Source organism: Echinops telfairi, unplaced genomic scaffold (assembly GCF_000313985.2).
Source record: "Echinops telfairi isolate 266 unplaced genomic scaffold, ASM31398v2 ScPeMD7_7467;HRSCAF=8505_1, whole genome shotgun sequence".
Lineage (NCBI taxonomy): Eukaryota > Metazoa > Chordata > Mammalia > Afrosoricida > Tenrecidae > Echinops > Echinops telfairi.
The window spans coordinates 10,656,159-10,675,930 of NW_022111368.1; the positions used below are offsets into that span (position 1 = coordinate 10,656,159).

General features: G+C 36.8%; 1 protein-coding gene across 1 annotated transcript in view; it reads right to left on the reverse strand.

Annotated features, from left to right (window-relative positions):
• Positions 1–19,772, reverse strand: part of TUBGCP3 (tubulin gamma complex associated protein 3) — a 97,201-nt gene that overhangs the window by 10,209 nt on the left and 67,220 nt on the right. The window contains exons 18-19 of the mRNA XM_004704307.2: positions 6,960–7,048; positions 6,703–6,834 (exon numbers count right to left, since the gene is read on the reverse strand). Coding sequence (XP_004704364.1) covers positions 6,703–6,834; positions 6,960–7,048 — 221 coding nt within the window. The remainder of the gene's footprint in view (positions 1–6,702; positions 6,835–6,959; positions 7,049–19,772) is intronic.

A 19,772-nucleotide genomic window follows, 5' to 3' on the forward strand; every position in this document is an offset into this window, starting at 1 on the left:
CAGTAGGAAAATGGATGAATGATCAAATTTCAAAATATAGTAATAATCTGACAAAAGACTTACAAGCTGGTTCTCAGGAAACTTATATAACTTTGCTGAGAAGTATAAGAGAAACCCAGATAACTAAAAAGGTTTTAAATTCATAGATGGAAAAAGACTCAATTGCGTCAAATTGGGAAGCTCCACATTTTATTGATACATTCAATCAGCAACTAAAATCCCAACAGAACGCTTCAAATTTGACAAGCTGATCCATGAATTCACATTATGGGCAAAGGACCAAGAAAAAACAACTATCTCTTCAATAACAGCAAATATAGAGGAAAGACTAGTTCAACTGGGCAAGAATTGGTATAAAGTTAAAATAACTAAATAGGAATATTGGCATAGGGATAGTTAACATATGAATGATACAAAAGAAAGCAAATACCAAAATTTTCCACTATCATCCATCCTTTCAAATTTTTGGATCAGCTTTATCCAATGTTCCCCAAAGTATATCTGTGAGACACCGTGAACAATACTCACTCTATTAACAGGTGAGGTCACAGAGAAAAAGGGCACAGATGTTTTCTCCTTAAAGATCTACTCCAAATACTTCTTAGAGCTATTTTAATACAATACTGTTAGTGCAAACAATATAATACTTAAGAAAATCACAGTGAGAGTTCATATAATGCGTGACCACGTGAAATTCAGCCTATATTAATTTGCCAACTAATACTGATGTTGTCCATTCCCTGATCACTAGATTATAAAAGCGATTCTTTCATGAGGCCGATATGTAGTTTAGTGTATATTGAGCAAGTAGTTTAATCTTTTAAAGTAGTTTAATGTACATAAACTACAGTATTCATACCCCAAATACATATTCCCTGTGGACTTTTGTCTAAAAGAAAAATTTAAATGAAAACTGGAGTCCTCTGGCTCTCAAACCATGACTGACTTAAATAAGCACATGTTGCAGTACCTCAAAGGAAATAGAATCTCAGCTTTCCTCCCGGAAGAAACCCATGTTTGCACCCGTATTTAGGAAAGGTAACCCAAAGGAAGGCAGAAACTTTCAAACAGTATCGTTATTATCACACACAAGTAACATTTGGCTGAAAATAACGGCTGCAGCAGTGCACTGAGAAGGAACTGGCAGAAATATAGCCGATTTAGAAAGAGTAGAATGAGGGTTATTATTGCTAATGTCAAATCAGTCTTGAGTGAAAGCAGACAGTAACCAGAGAGAGGTTGGCCTGTGCTTTGTTGGCTATGCAAAAGCATTCAAGTCTGTGGATCATAACAAATTATGGATAACACAGCAAAATAATGGAAATCTCAGGCGACTGAAAATGTGCTCACGCAGAACCTATATACAGACCAAGAGGCAGTCTCTGGAACAGAACAGGATATTGGGTGGTTTAAAATCCGGGAAAGTGTGCATCAGGGGTTGTAACCTTTCACCATACTTATTCAATCTGTAGGCTGAGCAAATACACAGAGAAGCTGGAGTCTATGAAGAAGAATTCGGTATCAAGACTGGAGGAAGACTCACAAACAACCTGTGTTACTCGATTGACACAAGCATGCTTGCTAAGAACAAACAGTATTTGAAGCACGTGCTTATAAAGATCAAAGATTACAACTTTCAGTATGGATTATACTGCAACATAAAGAAAACAAAAACCCCAACAACTGCATCAATAAGCAACATCAGGATAAGTGAAGAAATGGTTGAAGTTTTCAAGATTTTATTTTTCTTGGATCCATAATCAACTCTCATGGAAGCAGCAGCAAAGAAATCAAATGATAGATTGTATTGACCAAGTCTACTATGTCACAATACCTCTTTAAAAGCAGTAGGATGTGAAATGTTGCTTTGCGGACTAAGGTGTGCCTGACCTCCACCAAATCGCCTCACATGAAGCTGAAAATTGAAAAATTAATAAGGAAGACAGGGAAATTTTGATGCCTTTCAATTATATTGTTGGTGAAGAATAATGAAAATACCATGAACTGCCAGAAGAAGAAATTTGTTTGGAAGAAGACAGCTAGCTAGAACGTGCCCTAGAAGATGGCAAGATTTCACAACACGTTACCTTGAGCACGCTACCTGGACAAGGACATCAGGCTGGCTGGAGTAGAGGATCAATGAGAAAAGTCCCTCAGTCAGATGGCTGGACAAACTATCAGGGATTACGAAGATGGTGTAGAACTGGGAAGTATTTCGTTCTGTTGTATACGAAGTCCCTGTGAATCTGAACCAACTCACCAAACACAAACCACAAGAGAAAGACCCACCTAACTTGATAATGTTTTAGACTAATCATTTGACATAATAATGTAAGCATTTTGATAACACTTGATACAATTTTACTATAATTCAGATAATAGATAAGCTAACTATTGTTGAGATTAATTTGACAGTTAATGAAAATATTTGCAGAGCCATTTACCATTACTTATCATCTGATGAACAAATATTCTAATCTGTAAAAATACTTGCCTTTATGAAGGAAAAGTAATACTTGGGCTCAAACTTAATTACGCCATAAAAGTATTGTAAATAGTTGAGTATCTGGCTCAGGTAAAACAAATCAGAAATCAATATTTGCCAAATGACTTTTGGAAAAGACAATTTAAGAGAACAAAAATACTGCAAAATGGACTATCCATGTTCTTCTTTCATTTACTACAATTCACTTGTATAAAACAGGTTTTCAAATTACACTGCAATGAACACAATGTGGAACTGATCTGGCAACTCATATAGGAATCTGAGGAAGTAATGCTGTTTGTACTACTAGGCAACAACAAGCTCACCTTTAAAGCTGTCTTGTTCTTTGAAAGGGGCCTTCTTTTTAAACAGAAAGCAAAAAAAGAGATGTTCTAATGTTCGCCTTTTAGCTAAAATTTGTTTCTTCTAACCTGTTTCTTGACAGTAGTCAAATAAATATATACTAAGAAAATCTCTAAAATAATTAAATCATGTGATGATTTCCTGACTTTTATGTTAAGGCTGCAATATAAGTTACTGCAAGCAATCTTGCTGGTACAAGACGGTTATAAAAAATGTTTCATGGTGACATCAGTTTGTGATAATTTGGGTTTTAACATAATAGATCAGCAACTCTTGGAGGCCATTTACAAAATTTGAGGTGAAAACATGTTGTCACTTTATTTAAAAAGCAAATAATAAATACCATAAATTTGTTTTTTTATGACGCAAATACAGAACTTAATTGCCAAATGTTGTCAAAAGGCTACTGCATAATGATCAAAATTTCTGTAAAGAATTACAGTACATTTTTGTTTTAAGAAATGTCTAAGCCCAAATAAACCACTATATACTAGCTGTTGAAAACTCCATTTTAAATAGATTGTTTCTAATAAACTGACAAATCTTAACCAGTTAGTTCACCTATAATACTCTCTGTACTTAATTTTTCTTTTCAATTGAAATATTCCAGTTAATTTGAGCTATCAAGATAAGGTAGAGAGACTTGGGATAGGCTGAGGAGGAGAAAAAAAATCTAAAGAGTCTTAGTACCTCTCTAAAATAAGGATACAAACTTACAAACATTCTCTTTCTCACTATGAAAGATGATTTTAAATTGTTCAGTAACCAAAAGAGCACCCAAACTCACTGCCATCAAGTCAATTCCTCTTCACAGCAACCCTACTGCACCTGTCACCTGGGTCTCTGAGGCTGCACACCTTCCAGGAACAGACTCCGCGTCTGCAGAGTAAGTAACTGCTGGGTAACTGACCACGCAGTCAGTAGCGCCAAGTGTAACTCACGCCGCTGCCAGGGCTTCGTGTTTACTAACATGGGCAACAATCAGGTGCCTACCACTCTGATAAGCAATGTACACAAATTATACAATTTTTTTTTTTTTACATATTTTGACAAAGACCAAGTCTTGTTCACCACAGCATTCCCAGAGTAGGCACTCCACATATATGTATTACATAAATGAGTTTACAATTTCCAGGAGCTCTGCACTGGAGTTAAATGTGTTCATGCTTTCTTTCAATAGCTTAGTACCAAACAATGCTTAAATTATTAATGCATGGAAATATGGGGTCAAAAAGCTATTAAATGAGGACTGAAATCTCCATTTATCTGGTTCCAGAGACCTGCTTTAGTGGGAACCATAGCTATTTTAGTACATAAGAAGCCCTTGTAGTGAACATGTAAAGCGCTCAGCTCTCAACCAAAGGGTTGGCACTTCCAACCCACTCAGGTATTGAGAGAGTGAATGGCAATCGGCAGTTCTCCTGTCACATGGGGATACTATGAGTCAAAAACGGATTCAAAGGCACCTACCAACAACATTTTAGAAGGTACACAGATAAACCTAACTTTAATATATTCACGATAGTTAATTCCTCAAGTCTAGGAATAATGTCCTGATCATTACTATATCAACATTTACAATAACATAATGAAGATGCTCACATATATCGATTGAATATAGAAATGTATAAGCTGCCAGAGAATTCACAGAATTTCTGAAATTTTGTGTAATCTCAGTGTGACAAAGACTAGATTTAGTAACAGTAATAAGGGGCCTGAGATTTGCAAGACAGAACACAAATACTGCAAAATGAACAATTTGTTCTTTTGTTTACACTTGAACAAAATAGGTCTTCAAATTACAATGTAATAAAAACAACATGGAATTAATTTGGCAACTAATATAAGAATCTGATTAAGTAATGCTGCTTGTAATATTCAGCTGTTTGCAACAATAATTATTAATTACATTCAACGTACTTTATTGTACATTTAAATATGTTTATAAAATATATATATTCCATGTAGAAGCATCTTCTATCTGAGCAATATTTTTCTTTAACTGATAACTCTTCAGTAATGAAATTCACCATATCAAAATAACTGTTCTCTCAGCCACGGCTGACCAATGTAGAGTATCAAACATAGAAAAAGGAAAGTCCGAAATTAATGTTTCTTCTATGAATGAATGTATCCTTGAACAGACTGAGCGTGAACTCTGAAGCAGACCTCTGCAAGCATGGCCTTTCATTTTCTTTCTTTCTTTCTTGTTTATTTCTGTTTTTTAGCTATTGTAAATTTATTATAGAATAGAAAGCTTAACTTGAAAACCAGTCACATAATGAAAGAAATGTAATTTTTTTTTTACCCAAACCCTAAAATCCATTGCCAACAAGTTGACCCCAACTCACAGTTACTCTACATAGTGTTTCTGAGGCTGTGAATCACTGTGTAAGCACAGGAACTCAGCTTTCGCCCGTGGAGTGGATGGTAAGTTTGAACCACCGACCTTGTGGTTAGCAAGCCAACATTTACCCAACAGTGCAGCCAGGGCTCCTACCTTTACCTTTTTAAAAGACTAGATAGATTTGGCAGCACACATTTGAAAATGTATTTTCTTTTAAATGGTATTTAGTCAGTACACGGTCCTTTGTAAAAGTTGTATGTATGTTATTTTTTCAAGAAATATCCTTATTACATTTACAAAAATGAGATTTCCCCAGCACCCCATCAAAAGAATTTAAACTCCTTACAAATATCTATCTATCTATCTATCTATCTATCTATCTATCTATCTATCTATCTATCTGTATTTCATAAGCTCTGACCTTTCTTGGAAGTCTCAAATCCAACTTCAGAAATAAAGTTGAATTTTGCATCCTACCTAATAACAGTAATTTCAATTGAAAACAATACATTCAATACATTCTTTTTGGTCGCAGATCTTTGAATAAAATTCAAGCTCAGGACAATTTCCCACATGCAACATTCAGAGAACAGAGGTCCCTAATGGGAAAAATGTTCACAAAATGTTTGAGAACAAGGGACAGCTTAGGATTTATCTAACCAAACATTTTATTTTCTAACTAAACATTGTACCTTCATGTAGTCAGATATCAACTAAATGAAAAAATAACAAAGATTAAAAAAATAAAATTATAAATCCTACTTTTCTTCATATTATTTACCTGGATTTTCATACATGTTAAAATTTGTTTTGTTCTCAATGAGCTTTGCTTGGTCTATTTTGTTCAGACACTACCTTTGACCAATGCAAAACTTGCACAGATGACATACTGGTCTGTCAAATAAGAGAGTTTAAAAAAAATTTTTTTGAGAGACTATATGTTTTTTTATTATGAACATTAACAAGAGTCTAATTCTTATTCCTAGGTGATAAGTATTGTATTGTTCCAATTTTTCACCTATTCTAGATATTTGAGAGCACCACCTCCATGTTTCAGCACTCTTCTCCCAATTCTGTTCGGAAGCAATGTGCCTTGAGTGTCAGACTTGTAATAATAGTGTTTGTTTTTTTTAATCATTTTATTAGGGGCTCATACCACTCTTATCACAATCCATACATACATCAATTGCGTAAAACACATTTGTACATTCATTGCCCTCATCATTCTCAAAACATTTGCTCTCCACTTAAGCCCCCGGCATCAGGTCCTCATTTTTTCCCTCCCGCCCCACTCCCTACTCCCTCATGAACCCTTGATAATTTATAAATTGTGATTTTGTTATATTTCGTGCCCTGTCCAACGTCTCCCTTCACCCACTTTTGTGTTGTCCAAATATTGTTTTAATTATTACTGACATTATTACACCAAGTGATTTCCATTTGACAGAAAACCAGGAAAAGAAGGAGGTTGTTGCTTCCTTAGCTGCAGATCAAATAAGAGCCTTACTCTGGAGTCACTGTCCAGCAGACATCGAGAAATGATGGTGTCTAAGAAAACCTCGTGCGCTGCAATAATGTGATCCAAATCCCGAGCCCGCTGCACCTTGTTCCACAGCTCATCCCACGAACATTCAAGCACCTAAGAAACAACCATTCAAAACATGTGAAGAAGTTCATGTTTCTTCTAATAGAAAACAATGCCTTCAGGAAACATACTCTTAAGACATGAATTAAACTAAAATTAGCAAGAGGATTAAACTATACCTCAAATGTAATATAGTACTGCATCTGGTGAATGAAATGGACCATTTCAGATGCCAAAATATGGCACTGGTGCAGCACCCCAGAGAACTCTGAAAGAAAAGCCAAATAATTTAGGTTAAACATAAAATGGGAAAACACTGGAAACAAACACATTGTCCTTTATTCATATGAAATCTCTCTCTCGCTCTCAAAAACAAAACAAAAAAGTCTACCTTTAATTCTTGAATCCTTCAAACAGAAAACAATCTCTACATAAGCTATTTCTTTGACAGTCAAACTAAACAAGGATTTGTTATCTAATTAAGGAGTATATTAAACTACAGAATAAAAGAACCTAATAAAGAAAGACATGAAACAAAACACAACTGTATTTCAAAGTCACACACAAGAAAATGTATTCTGCAATAAGGTAGTGTAATAAACCTGAGGTCTACTTTAGGGTTTATGTATCACAAGTCTGGCTACCGAGTGTGAAATATTTAACCACTGTCTATTTGGGAGCTAAAGCTGATATTTCGTTAAGGAACTAAAAAGTGACCTTGTCAATCTGGAAGAAATATGAACCTTTGAAAGAGGTTAAGAAAGAGTTCAGATTCTGCACTTATTCTTTATGAGATTAGAAAGCCATTAAAAGTTTTTAAAATTACCAATGAGAGGCTAGTTCTGTTAGTACTTTTAATTTTTCTTCAAAGAAAATATCAGAATATTGTGCTCCACTAATGTACAGGATGGCTCAAAGAAATTCAAGGAATGGGTATAAAAAAATTAGTATGCATACTGCATATAGTTCTTTGATGTTTTTTAATATACTAAACAGACAGAAAAGTAGATGGAGATTTATTGCAGCAGGATGCTATGCAAAAATCTATTTTGTTTCTTCTTGAGAGACTAATGAGCAAGTGAAATCCATGAACTGGGATGTAACCACAGTGGCAATGTATACATTAAGTAATATTCCTTTCTGAAAGTTAAGGATTAATGACACTGTGGTGATTCTGCTATCCTGATTTAATATGCATGATTTCAGGAAGGCATGAGGGAGGGACAGGGCACTGAGGAAAGAAAGCAACAGGGGAGAGTGCAAGGGGATGGGAGCGTGATTGTAGATACTAATCCTTATAAAAATTGGCATTGTTGAACAGATGACAAATACATATACACGTATAAGCACAGAAATGAACTTGGATTGTACAATGGCTAAACCCAGGTAGATTATATTAGCAACACAATATTCTGATTTGGTTGTACTGTGAACTGTATATTTAGAAAATGATAAGGCAAAAGAATGTGGTAGGAGGACACTATTCCAAATGCAAATATTTTACCTTCACTGAAGAGCCAGAATTTTAGAATACCAAAGACAGGATGGCAATTCCGAGAATCTCATGAAAAAAATCTCCAGGCAAAAAACTTGACATAGACAATGGTAGTGGTAACAATGTTATATGCCAGCACAGTTCTTGTGAAAACATGAATGACATGATTATTTTTCTATTCTTCTTTAACAAAACCAAAGTGAACATGCAGTCCATTTTTAAAAAGATGTTGAAAAAATTAAATTTCAAAATACATACACATAAATCATTTATTTTCAAAGACGCAAAAGGCTTTTATGTAGTAATGACTGAATCCATAATGTACACATTTGGATCTAGATATATTTTTAAATATGATACAAACATAGTCCTTCATACAAGAAAACTAATAACTTGGCAACCAACAAGCACCTAAAGGTAAAAAGCCTATCAATGAACAATGTGTCTAGAAGAAAATTCTCCCAAAACCCCAAACCGAGGTCCTACAGAAGGCACCCAACTCCAAATGCAGCTGTGCTTTGTCAAGCACACTGGGAGAGGAGGTCCATTCCAGGGTTTCAGTGTCTTGTTTTCCAGAGGCTACTGTCTACTTTACAAGATTTATTCAAGACTTGCCTCAGAAAAGAACTCCACCTGTTCCTTCTAAAGCAAAAGACCATTCAGGCATCCAGCATGCCGTAGAACGACAGTAAATGTCCACAACTCTAAAGTGTAATTTTATCTATTTAACTATTAAAAGATCCTGCTATCCTTCAGATCAAAGGTGCATGTGTCTATTGCTCTAGTACGGATGGTTTTCCTCTAGCCCAACTACCTCAAAAGATCATTCTTATGTCCCAAACATAACTAAGTTCATTTATACTTTCAAGAATCTGTAATGCATGGGTATACAAAATATTTAACCAAAATAGCTTCCACATTTCATTTGTGTAAGCCAAGAATGAAGATTGTACTTTTTCCTACTGAAAACTATAAATGGGGGCTGATTCTCAGTTCTAAAAGCCGATTTAATTAAAATTGTTGCTAGAATATTGTACTTTTCAAATGTAAAACACCATAATGAATTGCTATTTTAGGTGATACTGGCTTTGTTACACTTTGAGTAAACGTCTAAGGGAAATAACTACCATTTATAACTATATTTTAGGTTCTAACTCAGAGCTTTTATGCCTCGTCCCTAAAAACATTAACATTGGAGGTGGGGGGGGAGGTTGGGGAAGAGGCTCTCCTCACCAGCCACTGGCCTAGGACAGGTAGTCTGAGAGATTTAAAGCGTTTCACATGTGTGGCAAACCCAAACCAAACCCACGATCAGAGTCAATTTGACTCACTGGACCCCTTTATAGAGTTGAAGCTATGAATCGGTGTGAGAACATGTAGCACCCCCTTTCTTCAACAGAGTAGCTAGTGGGTTTCAACTGCCCATCTTGTGGTTAGCAGGCTAACACGTAACCCACAGTATACACATTTTGGCTCTCAAAATCTTTCTTGAATGCAATTTGATTTCTTTGTAGTATAACAGTTTCATGAAATTCTACAGGTACCATTTATGAAAGGTGCATTTTTTTGTCTTAAATTTTATCACAAGTTTCTGGTGGACCTTTCCCTTGAGAAGCAAATTTACTGATGTCTTAACAAATCACATATACTGATAGTCAGGTATCATAATGATAATCGTTGTCTCTGAATCTATCATTCTCTGTATTTTCCTAAATGCGGTTTTTTGACACTTTAAGGCTTAGCTGCATATATGCTCTGAATACCATCTCTTCATTTCTGCCCTTTCTCAAAACATTTTTTATATGTATAAGAGCTTTATATCAAGAAGTAATTATATATCAAGAAAGCATCTCAGTCCAGTCTAACTCAAGCCCCTAAGTCCAATACCAGTCTGTAAGTCCCTCTTCAGACTCATGCAACCACATGCACTGATGCACAATGCAGAAGACCATAGGCCGGTGGGTGCAGAGTCCTGTAGATCCAAGGTCAGTGGAAACATGGTAGGGCTCCAGCAGCTCTTAGGTTAGTGGCAGGGGGGTGGGGTTGGGAGCATCCCAGAGTCCTCCTCTTAAGATGTCCACACCCCCAAGGAGACAGCATCAGGCTATGACCTGACCTGATTGACAGGTTCAGCTCTACGCCTACACTTTTTTAAATTAAATCATTTTGGGGGAGGGGAGGTCGTATAACTCTTATCACAATCAATACATACATAAATTGTGTCAAGCACATTTGTACATTTGTTGCCATCGTCATTCTCAAAACATTTGCTTTCTACTTGAGCCCTTGATATCAGCTCCTCATTTTACATAAGTGCTAATAAAATGGTTTAAAAAACATTTGTGGAAAGGTTACATTATCTTTTAATTCCTTTTTAGCACAAACATTTTGAAGTCCTCTCATAGTTTCTGTCAAGAAGGATTCATTTTAACGCTACCAAACACAATAGACCTTCGTAAAATACCACTACCAAAAGCTAATGACCAATGTCTCCCTTCACACACTTATCTGTTGACTGTTCCCCAGGAAGGGGGTTATATGTAGATCCTTGTAATCGGTTCCCCCTTTCTACCCCACTTTCCCACCACCCACCCAGTATTGCGACTCTCAGCACTGGTCTTGAAAGGTTAATCTGTCCTGGATTCCCTGTGTTTCCAGTTCCTACCTGTACCAGTGTATATCCTCTGGTCTAGCTGCATTTGTAAAGTAGGATTGGGGTCATGATAGTGGTGGGGAGGAAGCATTTAAGAACTAGAGGAAAGTTGTATGTTTCATTGGTGTTACACTGCACCCTAACTGGCTCGTCTCCTCCCGAGACCCTTCTGTAAGGGGATGTCCAGTTGCCTACAGATGGGCTTTGGGTCCACACTCCACACTCCCCCTCATTCATAATGATAGGATTTTCTTGTTCTTTGATGCCTGATACCTGATCCCATCAACACCTCGTGATCACACAGGCTGGTGTGCTTCTTCCATGTGGGCTTCGCTGTTTGTTTATCTTCAAGCCTTTATGACCCCAGACGCTATATCTTTTGATAGCTGGGCACCATCAGCTTTCTTTACCACATTTGTTTGTGCACCCATTTGTCTTCAGCGATCGTATTGGAAAGGTGAGCAACATGGAATGCCAGGTTAATAGAAATGTTCTTGCATTGCCTCTCTCAAACCTTATCAATCACTTCCCTCCTCCCATCAGCACTTACAATTCATTTTCAAACAAACTCTCAAACTATTGCCCTCACTCTTATTCACAGTCCACGTGTCTCCACATTTTAACCTCCTATTTGTTTCAGACTGCTAAATGTACATCTTTACTATGAAATAAAAAAGGTTTTAATTCTTACCTTATTATTTGCCAAATTTGATCATTCTTCCCTCTCTCTTTAATATATTTTTGCCTTGGCTTCAGACAAACCCCCATCACTCTGCCCAGAGTCTAGCAGTTCAACTTTCTGAAGTCCTCGTCTACTTTCTTTGTTCCAATATCTTTTCCTCTTCTCCTTTTCCCCCCGGGGCACCTGCATTCAATTCCATGACTTTCAGTATCATTTATCAGAGAAAAAAAAATTAAAACCCACACTCACTGCTATCAAGCCACTTCTTTGGTTTTCTCTCACTAACAATAAACAGCTATTTTCAGTCCTCACTACCCTAAGATCCTTGATCCCACAACCATCTCACTCACATTTTCAAAAGGCTTATTTCACAAAGTAAAAAAACCATTAGGTGGGAACTATCCCACACTCCCATCAAAGATAGAACTGTCCCCGTGGGTTTCTGAGACTCTACCTCTTTATAGGAGCAGAAAGTCATGTCTTTCTCCCAAGAATCATCTAAGCTAATGGCAAATTAAATCTTTACATCTTGTCCAGTTCTGTCTGAAACTTCACATTAATCTAACCAAATATCTCATATATATATATTTTTAAGTCAAATTAATATTTCTGAAACTAAACTCATTCTCCCGTATTTCCTATGGTGGTGAATGCCATCTACCAAGTTCTACAAATCAGAGATTCAGATTTCATCCTTGGCTCTTTTTCTTCATTTCTCCACATTCAATGCTCTGAGTTCTTCTACCTCTCACATCTTCCTTAAAGCTGTTTCTCTCCACTCACAACTTCTGTGTTAACAAAGGCCAACATCATCTCTCATAGCTATCGCAACTGACTGGTCTGCCGACCTCCATTCTACCTTTCCCTCAGCTTCTTCATCTCAGTGTTCAAACAGGTCCTGTCATAAAACACGCATCCAAGCATACCACTCTTCTACGTAAAAACGTTTCAACGGCTTCTCCGTGACACTAAAGTCAAAATGGACTACAATAACCTACAAGAGCTTTAAGATCTGTTTCCTACATAGCTCTCTAGCCTCATCTCTAGCTACCCATCCTCCACCATCTCTTTTCTAAACATGTTGTTTCTGACAAGACCACACTCACCCCCTAACTTGTACTCATCTCTATAAAATTACCTTAGTAATTGTACCTTAGGGAAACCTTTTGAAAAGGATCTACTTAAATATTGAAGCCAAGGTAAAAATTAATATACCAGTTAACTGCCTTGACTTTTTTTCATATGCCATCTCGGGCATTTCCCATGAGGAGGCTTCTCTAATTTCCCGAGTCTGTTTGACGCTTGCTCTTAGTACTCTTACAGTATTTGGTCTGTCCCCTAGCAAACAGATTACCAGGATATATTACAACTTCTTGCTTAAATGCCTGTCTTGTACTAATAGGTAATAAACTTCCTCAAAACAGAGACATTGCTCATCTTATCTATCATTCAATACCAGCAACAGAGACAATATGCACCCTCAATAATTATTTATTGAATGAAAAAGTACACTCTATAGTCAAAATTAAGGTAGTCTGTGTATCCATTTAAGTCTTGACAATTCAAACTGGATTTTTTTAAATTTAAGGTTGCTACTGCTCAGGTCAATTAGCCACAATGTTAACATAAGTACTCTTCCGTTTGGTTGTCTACAGTGTTAACAAAGATATTCTCTCTTGATTGTTTTAAAGTATTAATAAATGGACACTTTCTTCTCAAAGAGCACTTTCTACCAAAATGTCTGTATCAACTACCAGAACGAGGCTCGCACCCTTACTGGCATCTTCTTATAAGCCTCTGAGCGTGAAAAGCCCTGTGGCCGCTTGAGGAGGCACCGCTGAAAGCGAATCTGATAAAATTATACAAGGAAAATCTGAAACCACTGTAGCACTAGAAGTGTCTCTTTCACATGTGAGAGTCAAACACTATATACTGTCAACATGACTAAACTTCTAAAACTTCTACTGTCTAGGAACTCAAATCACAAGCAGACTAACTTCACAAGGCACAATTTGGTCATTTAATTCTAAAAAAAATGCTACTTATCTCCACCCCACTCCATCCCTAATACCAACTGAATTTCTTTATCTAGAGCCCTAAGAATACATTTAAAACATTTATGAATAGGATTTTTCTTTGTTATGGTTGACTAACAAGAAACGATATAATTGCAAAGGTCCCCAAAGCAAAGAAATGTTTACATTTAGGTCAAATAAATAACTGTGTATCTCCTGAGAGTTTAACCTAAGCAGTAAATGGTTTTATAAACAAAGTTAAGAATGACCTTTTTTCCCCTTGAGTTTATGTAGGATCTAAGAATGACCGTTTCCCCCCTTGAGTTTATGCAGGTGCTAACGGCTGATTCATTTGTAATTCTTTACTGCCCTCTAAAGGTTGTCGAAAGAAGTTCAAGTTTGATTTTTTTTTTTTTAACTTTCAGGGAACACATTCTCTCACTGACATCAAGTCAACTCCCGTTCATGGTGACAGCTGTCTGAACCATGTCATAAAGACTTCAAATTATAAGCTGTTTTGTCGTTGTTACTAGCTCTGACTCACTGTGACCTGTGTACAAATGAAGGAAACACTGGCTGGTCCTGCACAATCCTCAAGACTGGTCCGCTCCAGCTCATTGCTGAAGCCACTGTGGCAACCCATCTCGGACAAAACGTAAATCTCCCTATCAGACACAATATTAAATAAAACACTCGTCAAACAGAACAAAGAAAATTAATCCTGGACAAGGGTAAGTCAAAAGGAAGGCTACAAAATCATTGAAACTTTATTGAAGAAAAAATCCAAGTGTAAAGCTTGGATATTGCTTCCCAACATACCCTCCCCATGAGTCCTGTGTGAGAACAGAACTAAGTTCTGGGATTTTCAAATGGCTTCTTTGTCAGAAGCAGATCACTAAGCCAGTCTTCCAAGGTACCCCTGGCTGGACTCAAACCATCAATCATAGGTTAGTAGTCATGCACAGTACCCATTTACAATACCCAAGGACTCCAGAAATGTTCTAAAAAATCCTTGCCATCAAAAATTAGAGGAGCTGATACCAAAAGTTCAAGGAGAAAGAAAATGTTTTGGAAATTATGGCAACATATGTATAAGTGTGCTTAATACAATTTAATTATGGATTGTTATAAGATCTGTAAGAGCCCCACAATAAAATGATTAACAAAAAAAATTACTAACAGTAAATCAGGGTAAAATATAAAGATTCTATAAGTAAGTGATCCTGGAAATGACTTTTAGAGTAATTCAGATACTCACAGATTATAAAAGGCAGCTTGATCATACCAACAATAGCAATGTACTTCTCAAGTATTATTTTAAAAACATTCATTAAAATGAACTATTTATGTACAAATGAAAAAAAAATTGGAACTATAAGTAGATAAATAACTAGCGACTGGACAGGAATAAAATCATCTATGTATAAAATCAAAGATAAAAAAAATAGATCATCAGCCAGATCAAATTACAATTTTCTCTAAGTAAAAAGCATTCCAATAAAATTAAAAGGCTATAAAAATCTTGAAATGCATTTACAAATATATAAAGAAGTATCAATGTTTAAAATTAAAGCCTAGAGGTAAGGACAGTAATATCCAAAAGGTGAAAGATGGGCAAAGAACTGAAGCAATTTCCTAAATAAATACAAATGATTACAAAATTAAAGCACAAGAAAATGTTTACTTAGTACTTTTTAAAGCATGTAACAAATTAAAATCATCTATCTAAGTGGCAATTTGAATATAGTATCTAGTGGTGGTAAAAATATGTGACAGGATAACTTTCAGGCATTGCATGCTAGACTTTGTGGGGTAGAAATTAAATTAGTATGCAAAAATAGAGTTAAAATACTAATAAATAAAAAGCAAATTTTATACCTGCTAACTTGGCAATACCAGAAAGATGTTTACTTGTGTTTTATTGACTATGCCAACACATTCAACTATGTGGATCATCACAAAGTATGGATAACCTTGAGAAGAATGGGAATTCCAGAATATTTCGTTGTGTTTATGCAGAATTTGTACATGGATCAAGAAGCAATTGTGTGAAAGGAACAAGAAAGGTGTGTAACTGGGTTATATCTTTTCATCATATTTATTCAATCTCTCTACTGAGCAAATAATTAGAAAAGCTGATTTATATGAAGAAAATGTGGCATCAGGATTGAAGGAAGGCTGTTAACAACCGGTGATAGGTAGGTAATACAACTGGACCAATAGATCCATGGTCACCATAACTGGAGAAAAGGCTGAAATTGTCAACGATTTAGTCCTGCTTGGATCCACAATCAATGGTCATGGAAGTAGGAGTCAAGGGATGAAAAGATGTATTGCATTAGATTAATCTGCTACACAAGATCTCTGCATTGAAAAGCAAGGATGTAACTTTGAAAACCAAGGTGCGCTTGATCCAAGCCAGGGTATTGTCAATGGCCTTGTGTGCACGTGAGAGCTAGAAGACGAAAGGCGAGTGCTGCATTTGAATTGCGGTGCCAGAGAAGAAGAATAACCAAAGTACCAAGAACTGCCAGAAAGATAAGCCCATCTATTTTGAAGAAGTACGTACGACCAGAGTGCTCCTTGGAGGCAAAGATGGCAAGACTTCGTCTTACATATTTTGGCCATGTACGAACAGTTCCTGCAGGAGGACATCATGTTTGGGAAAGTCGAGAGGCGGCAAAAAAAGAGGAAAGCCCTCAACAAGATGGAATGACACCATGGCAGCAACACTGGTCTCAAGCCCAGGAACAATCGCCCCGCGGGTGCAGGACTGGGCAGTGCTTTGGTCTGCTGTGCATAAGGTCAGTATGGGTCGGAACCAAATCAATGGCATCTAACAACCACAACAATTTGGCAAACTATTTTTAAAATTCAGAGATATAAAGATATATTTTAACAGTTTACTATGTTATTTAAAAGGAAAATTGGAAATGAACTACATGTCCAATAAAGAGAAATGATAAAGTGACATCTACATGATACAATGACTCCATTAAAAGTGTTTTATAATTTCTAATTAGAAGGAAATGGAAGAAGCTGAATCAATGAAAGAAGTTGGAATTAAACTCTTTATTAATATGATTAAATGTTGAAAGTTACTAATTTTATAAAAGATAGTTTATTATTTCTCCAGTACATAAAGAAACTGACAAAATAAAGATTAGTTATTTCCAAAGAGAAAGTAAAACTCATTTTTAAGATTTAATATGATAAGGAAAAAAAATACTAAGAAGCTGATCTGTGGAGTTCCTGGATATTTCACTGCTCATCAACTGGTTAGCAGTTGGGAGTCTACCCAGAGGGGACTCCAAGGGCTGCCCCAACCATCTCCTTCCAGAGCAGCAGTCAGTACACACAGTTCTACTCTAGCACGCAACAACTGACTGGCAATCCCATACAAAAATGTACTACCACCAGCTAATTCCTAAATCTGTTACATAGCTCAGATATCCCAGTCTCAAAAATTATAAGGATGCTTTTTTTGAAAGGTAAGAGTGATACAAGGGTCTGCCTGAATGAAGCTGGTACAGTGACGTGACAGCTAGGGACTCATCTACTCGCTGGCATTTAAATGCAGCAGGAAGCCTTGTGGGCAAACTGAGGGACTTACAAGCATTTATCTATACACAAATACAGCCATGTACAACGTACTGATCTTCTCTGTGACTAATTCCTGCTCCTGCTCCCAGTGAAGTCGCAGCGCGTGTTTAAGTCACCCCATCTTCACTAGGGAGTAGCAGTCACTGTCAACAATGATTATGCATCTTTCAAAAAGTTCTCCTCTCAATTATCTCAGTGAATTTTAATGCTTCGTTTTCTCGATATACAATTAATTCCGATGAAGCTACATCATAACCAAAAAGTACCACGAGCAACTGAGAAAACCTGCTGGGAAAGTCAGAGGAGCTTTGTGGAAGTTAAATCAGACTAGGAAGAAAGGCCGATGAAGACTGTGTGGGTCACGGCTGTGTAACCTTTCCAAGCCCGGGGAGGTGGCAGGGCTCAGCAATCTTTCACGGTGTTGCTCCTGGGGTTACCCTGCGTTAGTTGACTTGATGGCAGCTAATGAGAACCACCAGTGAGAAGAACTGGTAACTCCATGTTTCTTAGTTACCTCAGGTCGCTGGCAGTGTTCTGAAACTTCGCTAACTGCTCAATGAACTAGCTTCAAACCTGCTAAAAAAAAGGGATGCCATGTACTCTTTTCTTTAAAAAACTGCCCTCCGTCCCTTTTTTAATGGTTACCTTTGCTCAAAGATTTGAGAATACATAGTTTAATTTATCTTTAGCAATGTAATAATTAAAATGCATCTCAAAGGTAAGATCAAATAAATTTAAACATAAAACCTTTAAATCATTCAAAATAAAGTCATTCAATATTTACATGAATCTTGATTATCTTTTTATATTATCAAAAATATGGGGGGGAAATGAAAAAAATAAAATTAAATTAAAAAATATGAAATAATGCCAAGTGCAATGCCATGGACCAACCCCCCTCCAAAAAAATTAAAGTCATCCCCAAAATTAATTTAATAGCAGCGAGGGAAATTATAAACGTGCCAATGATCTCCTAACAAGAATACTTTGCTTTATTGTGTCATCAGTATTGCATTGCTGTTTACAAAGGGCAGGTCTGTAACTACTCAGCAACGAGCACGTCATCAGCACCCCTTTTCCCGCAGCATGGGCTCACTTCACGTCTGTGACACATCTTGGTAATTCTTAAAAAAGTTCAAACCTTTCAGCATACTGTTGTACACAATTGGGTGGTGGTGGTGTGGTGGGCTATGTACACACTGAGCTGGAAGCCAAAAGGTCAGCAGATCAAACTCGCCAGCCTCTTCTCTACAGGGAGAAGAGGCTCCCTGCTCCCGGGAAGATTGAAATGTGTCAAATACCCCAAAAAGGCAGTTATACTCTCTCCTGTAGGGTTGTCATGGGTTAGAATTGACTCGAAGGCAGTGAAGGGTATTTTTGTTTGTTTTCTTTAATTATATGCTTCTCAGGACAAAAGTATTATCGTCTTCCTGTGATTCCCTTTGTTGCACACTCATTTCACTGTGGTAGACTGACACTGATGCCACAACGTGGCAGAGGCAGGTCTGTGCCCATGTGAGCACGAGAGGGAAAAGCAAATTTGATTCTAACTGAAAAACATCATAGCCTGGGGACAATATGGGCATTTCCCCCCTCTGATCTTTGTAGAAGTCATGATGACCAGTATCAGACAGAACACAAAAGAGTGAACAGTGTGAGTTTTGTAAATACACTATACTTTTTCCAATTAGTCTGTCAGTTTGTTATACCGTCATGGCTTACACGTTGCTGAGACACTAAAGCCTACGCCATAATATGTTCAAATAGCAGCAGGGCCACCCAAGGTGAACAAGTTTCAGAGGAACTTCCTGACAAAGAAGGATTAGGAAGAAGGAAGCAGCAGTCCACCTCTGAGAAATGAGCCACTGAAAACCACGTGGATAGCAGTGGAACATGATATGAGATAACGCCAGCTGATGACCACTTCAGGTTAGAAGGGATTCAGAATATGGCTAAGGAAAGGCAGCCTCCTCAAAGTAGGGTAAACTTTGATGACATGGATGTAGCAAAGCTTTGAGACCTTCACTTGCTTGTAGGGCAAATTCAAAAGAAACTGCTACAAACATCCACAGATCATGAGAACATGGAATCATAAAAAGTATGAATCTAAGAAAACTGAAGTCATCAGAAATGAAATGGAACTCATAAAGATAGATACCCTAGGCATTGATAAGTCAAGAGACTGGTAACAGCAACTTTGAATTGAACTAATAACATGGTCTACAATGCCAAAAGTAAGTGTAAAGAGGAATGGTATCTCATTCACCTTCCAAGAGTATTTTAAGATCTACCCTGAAGTACAATGAAACAGTGATAGAATAATGTCCATACTTCTACAAAGAGATTAGTCATTAAGACTATGCTTATTTAAATGTATGAAACAACCATCAAAGCCAAAGATTAAAAAAAATTAAGAGTTCTACGAACATGTGCAAATTGATCAAGCACACAATCAAGATTAGGCCACAGAAGTTGAAAACAAAGAGAAAGATCAGTAGTTGAAAAATATGGCCCTTCGACTCAAGTACTTCCTCAACACAAGAA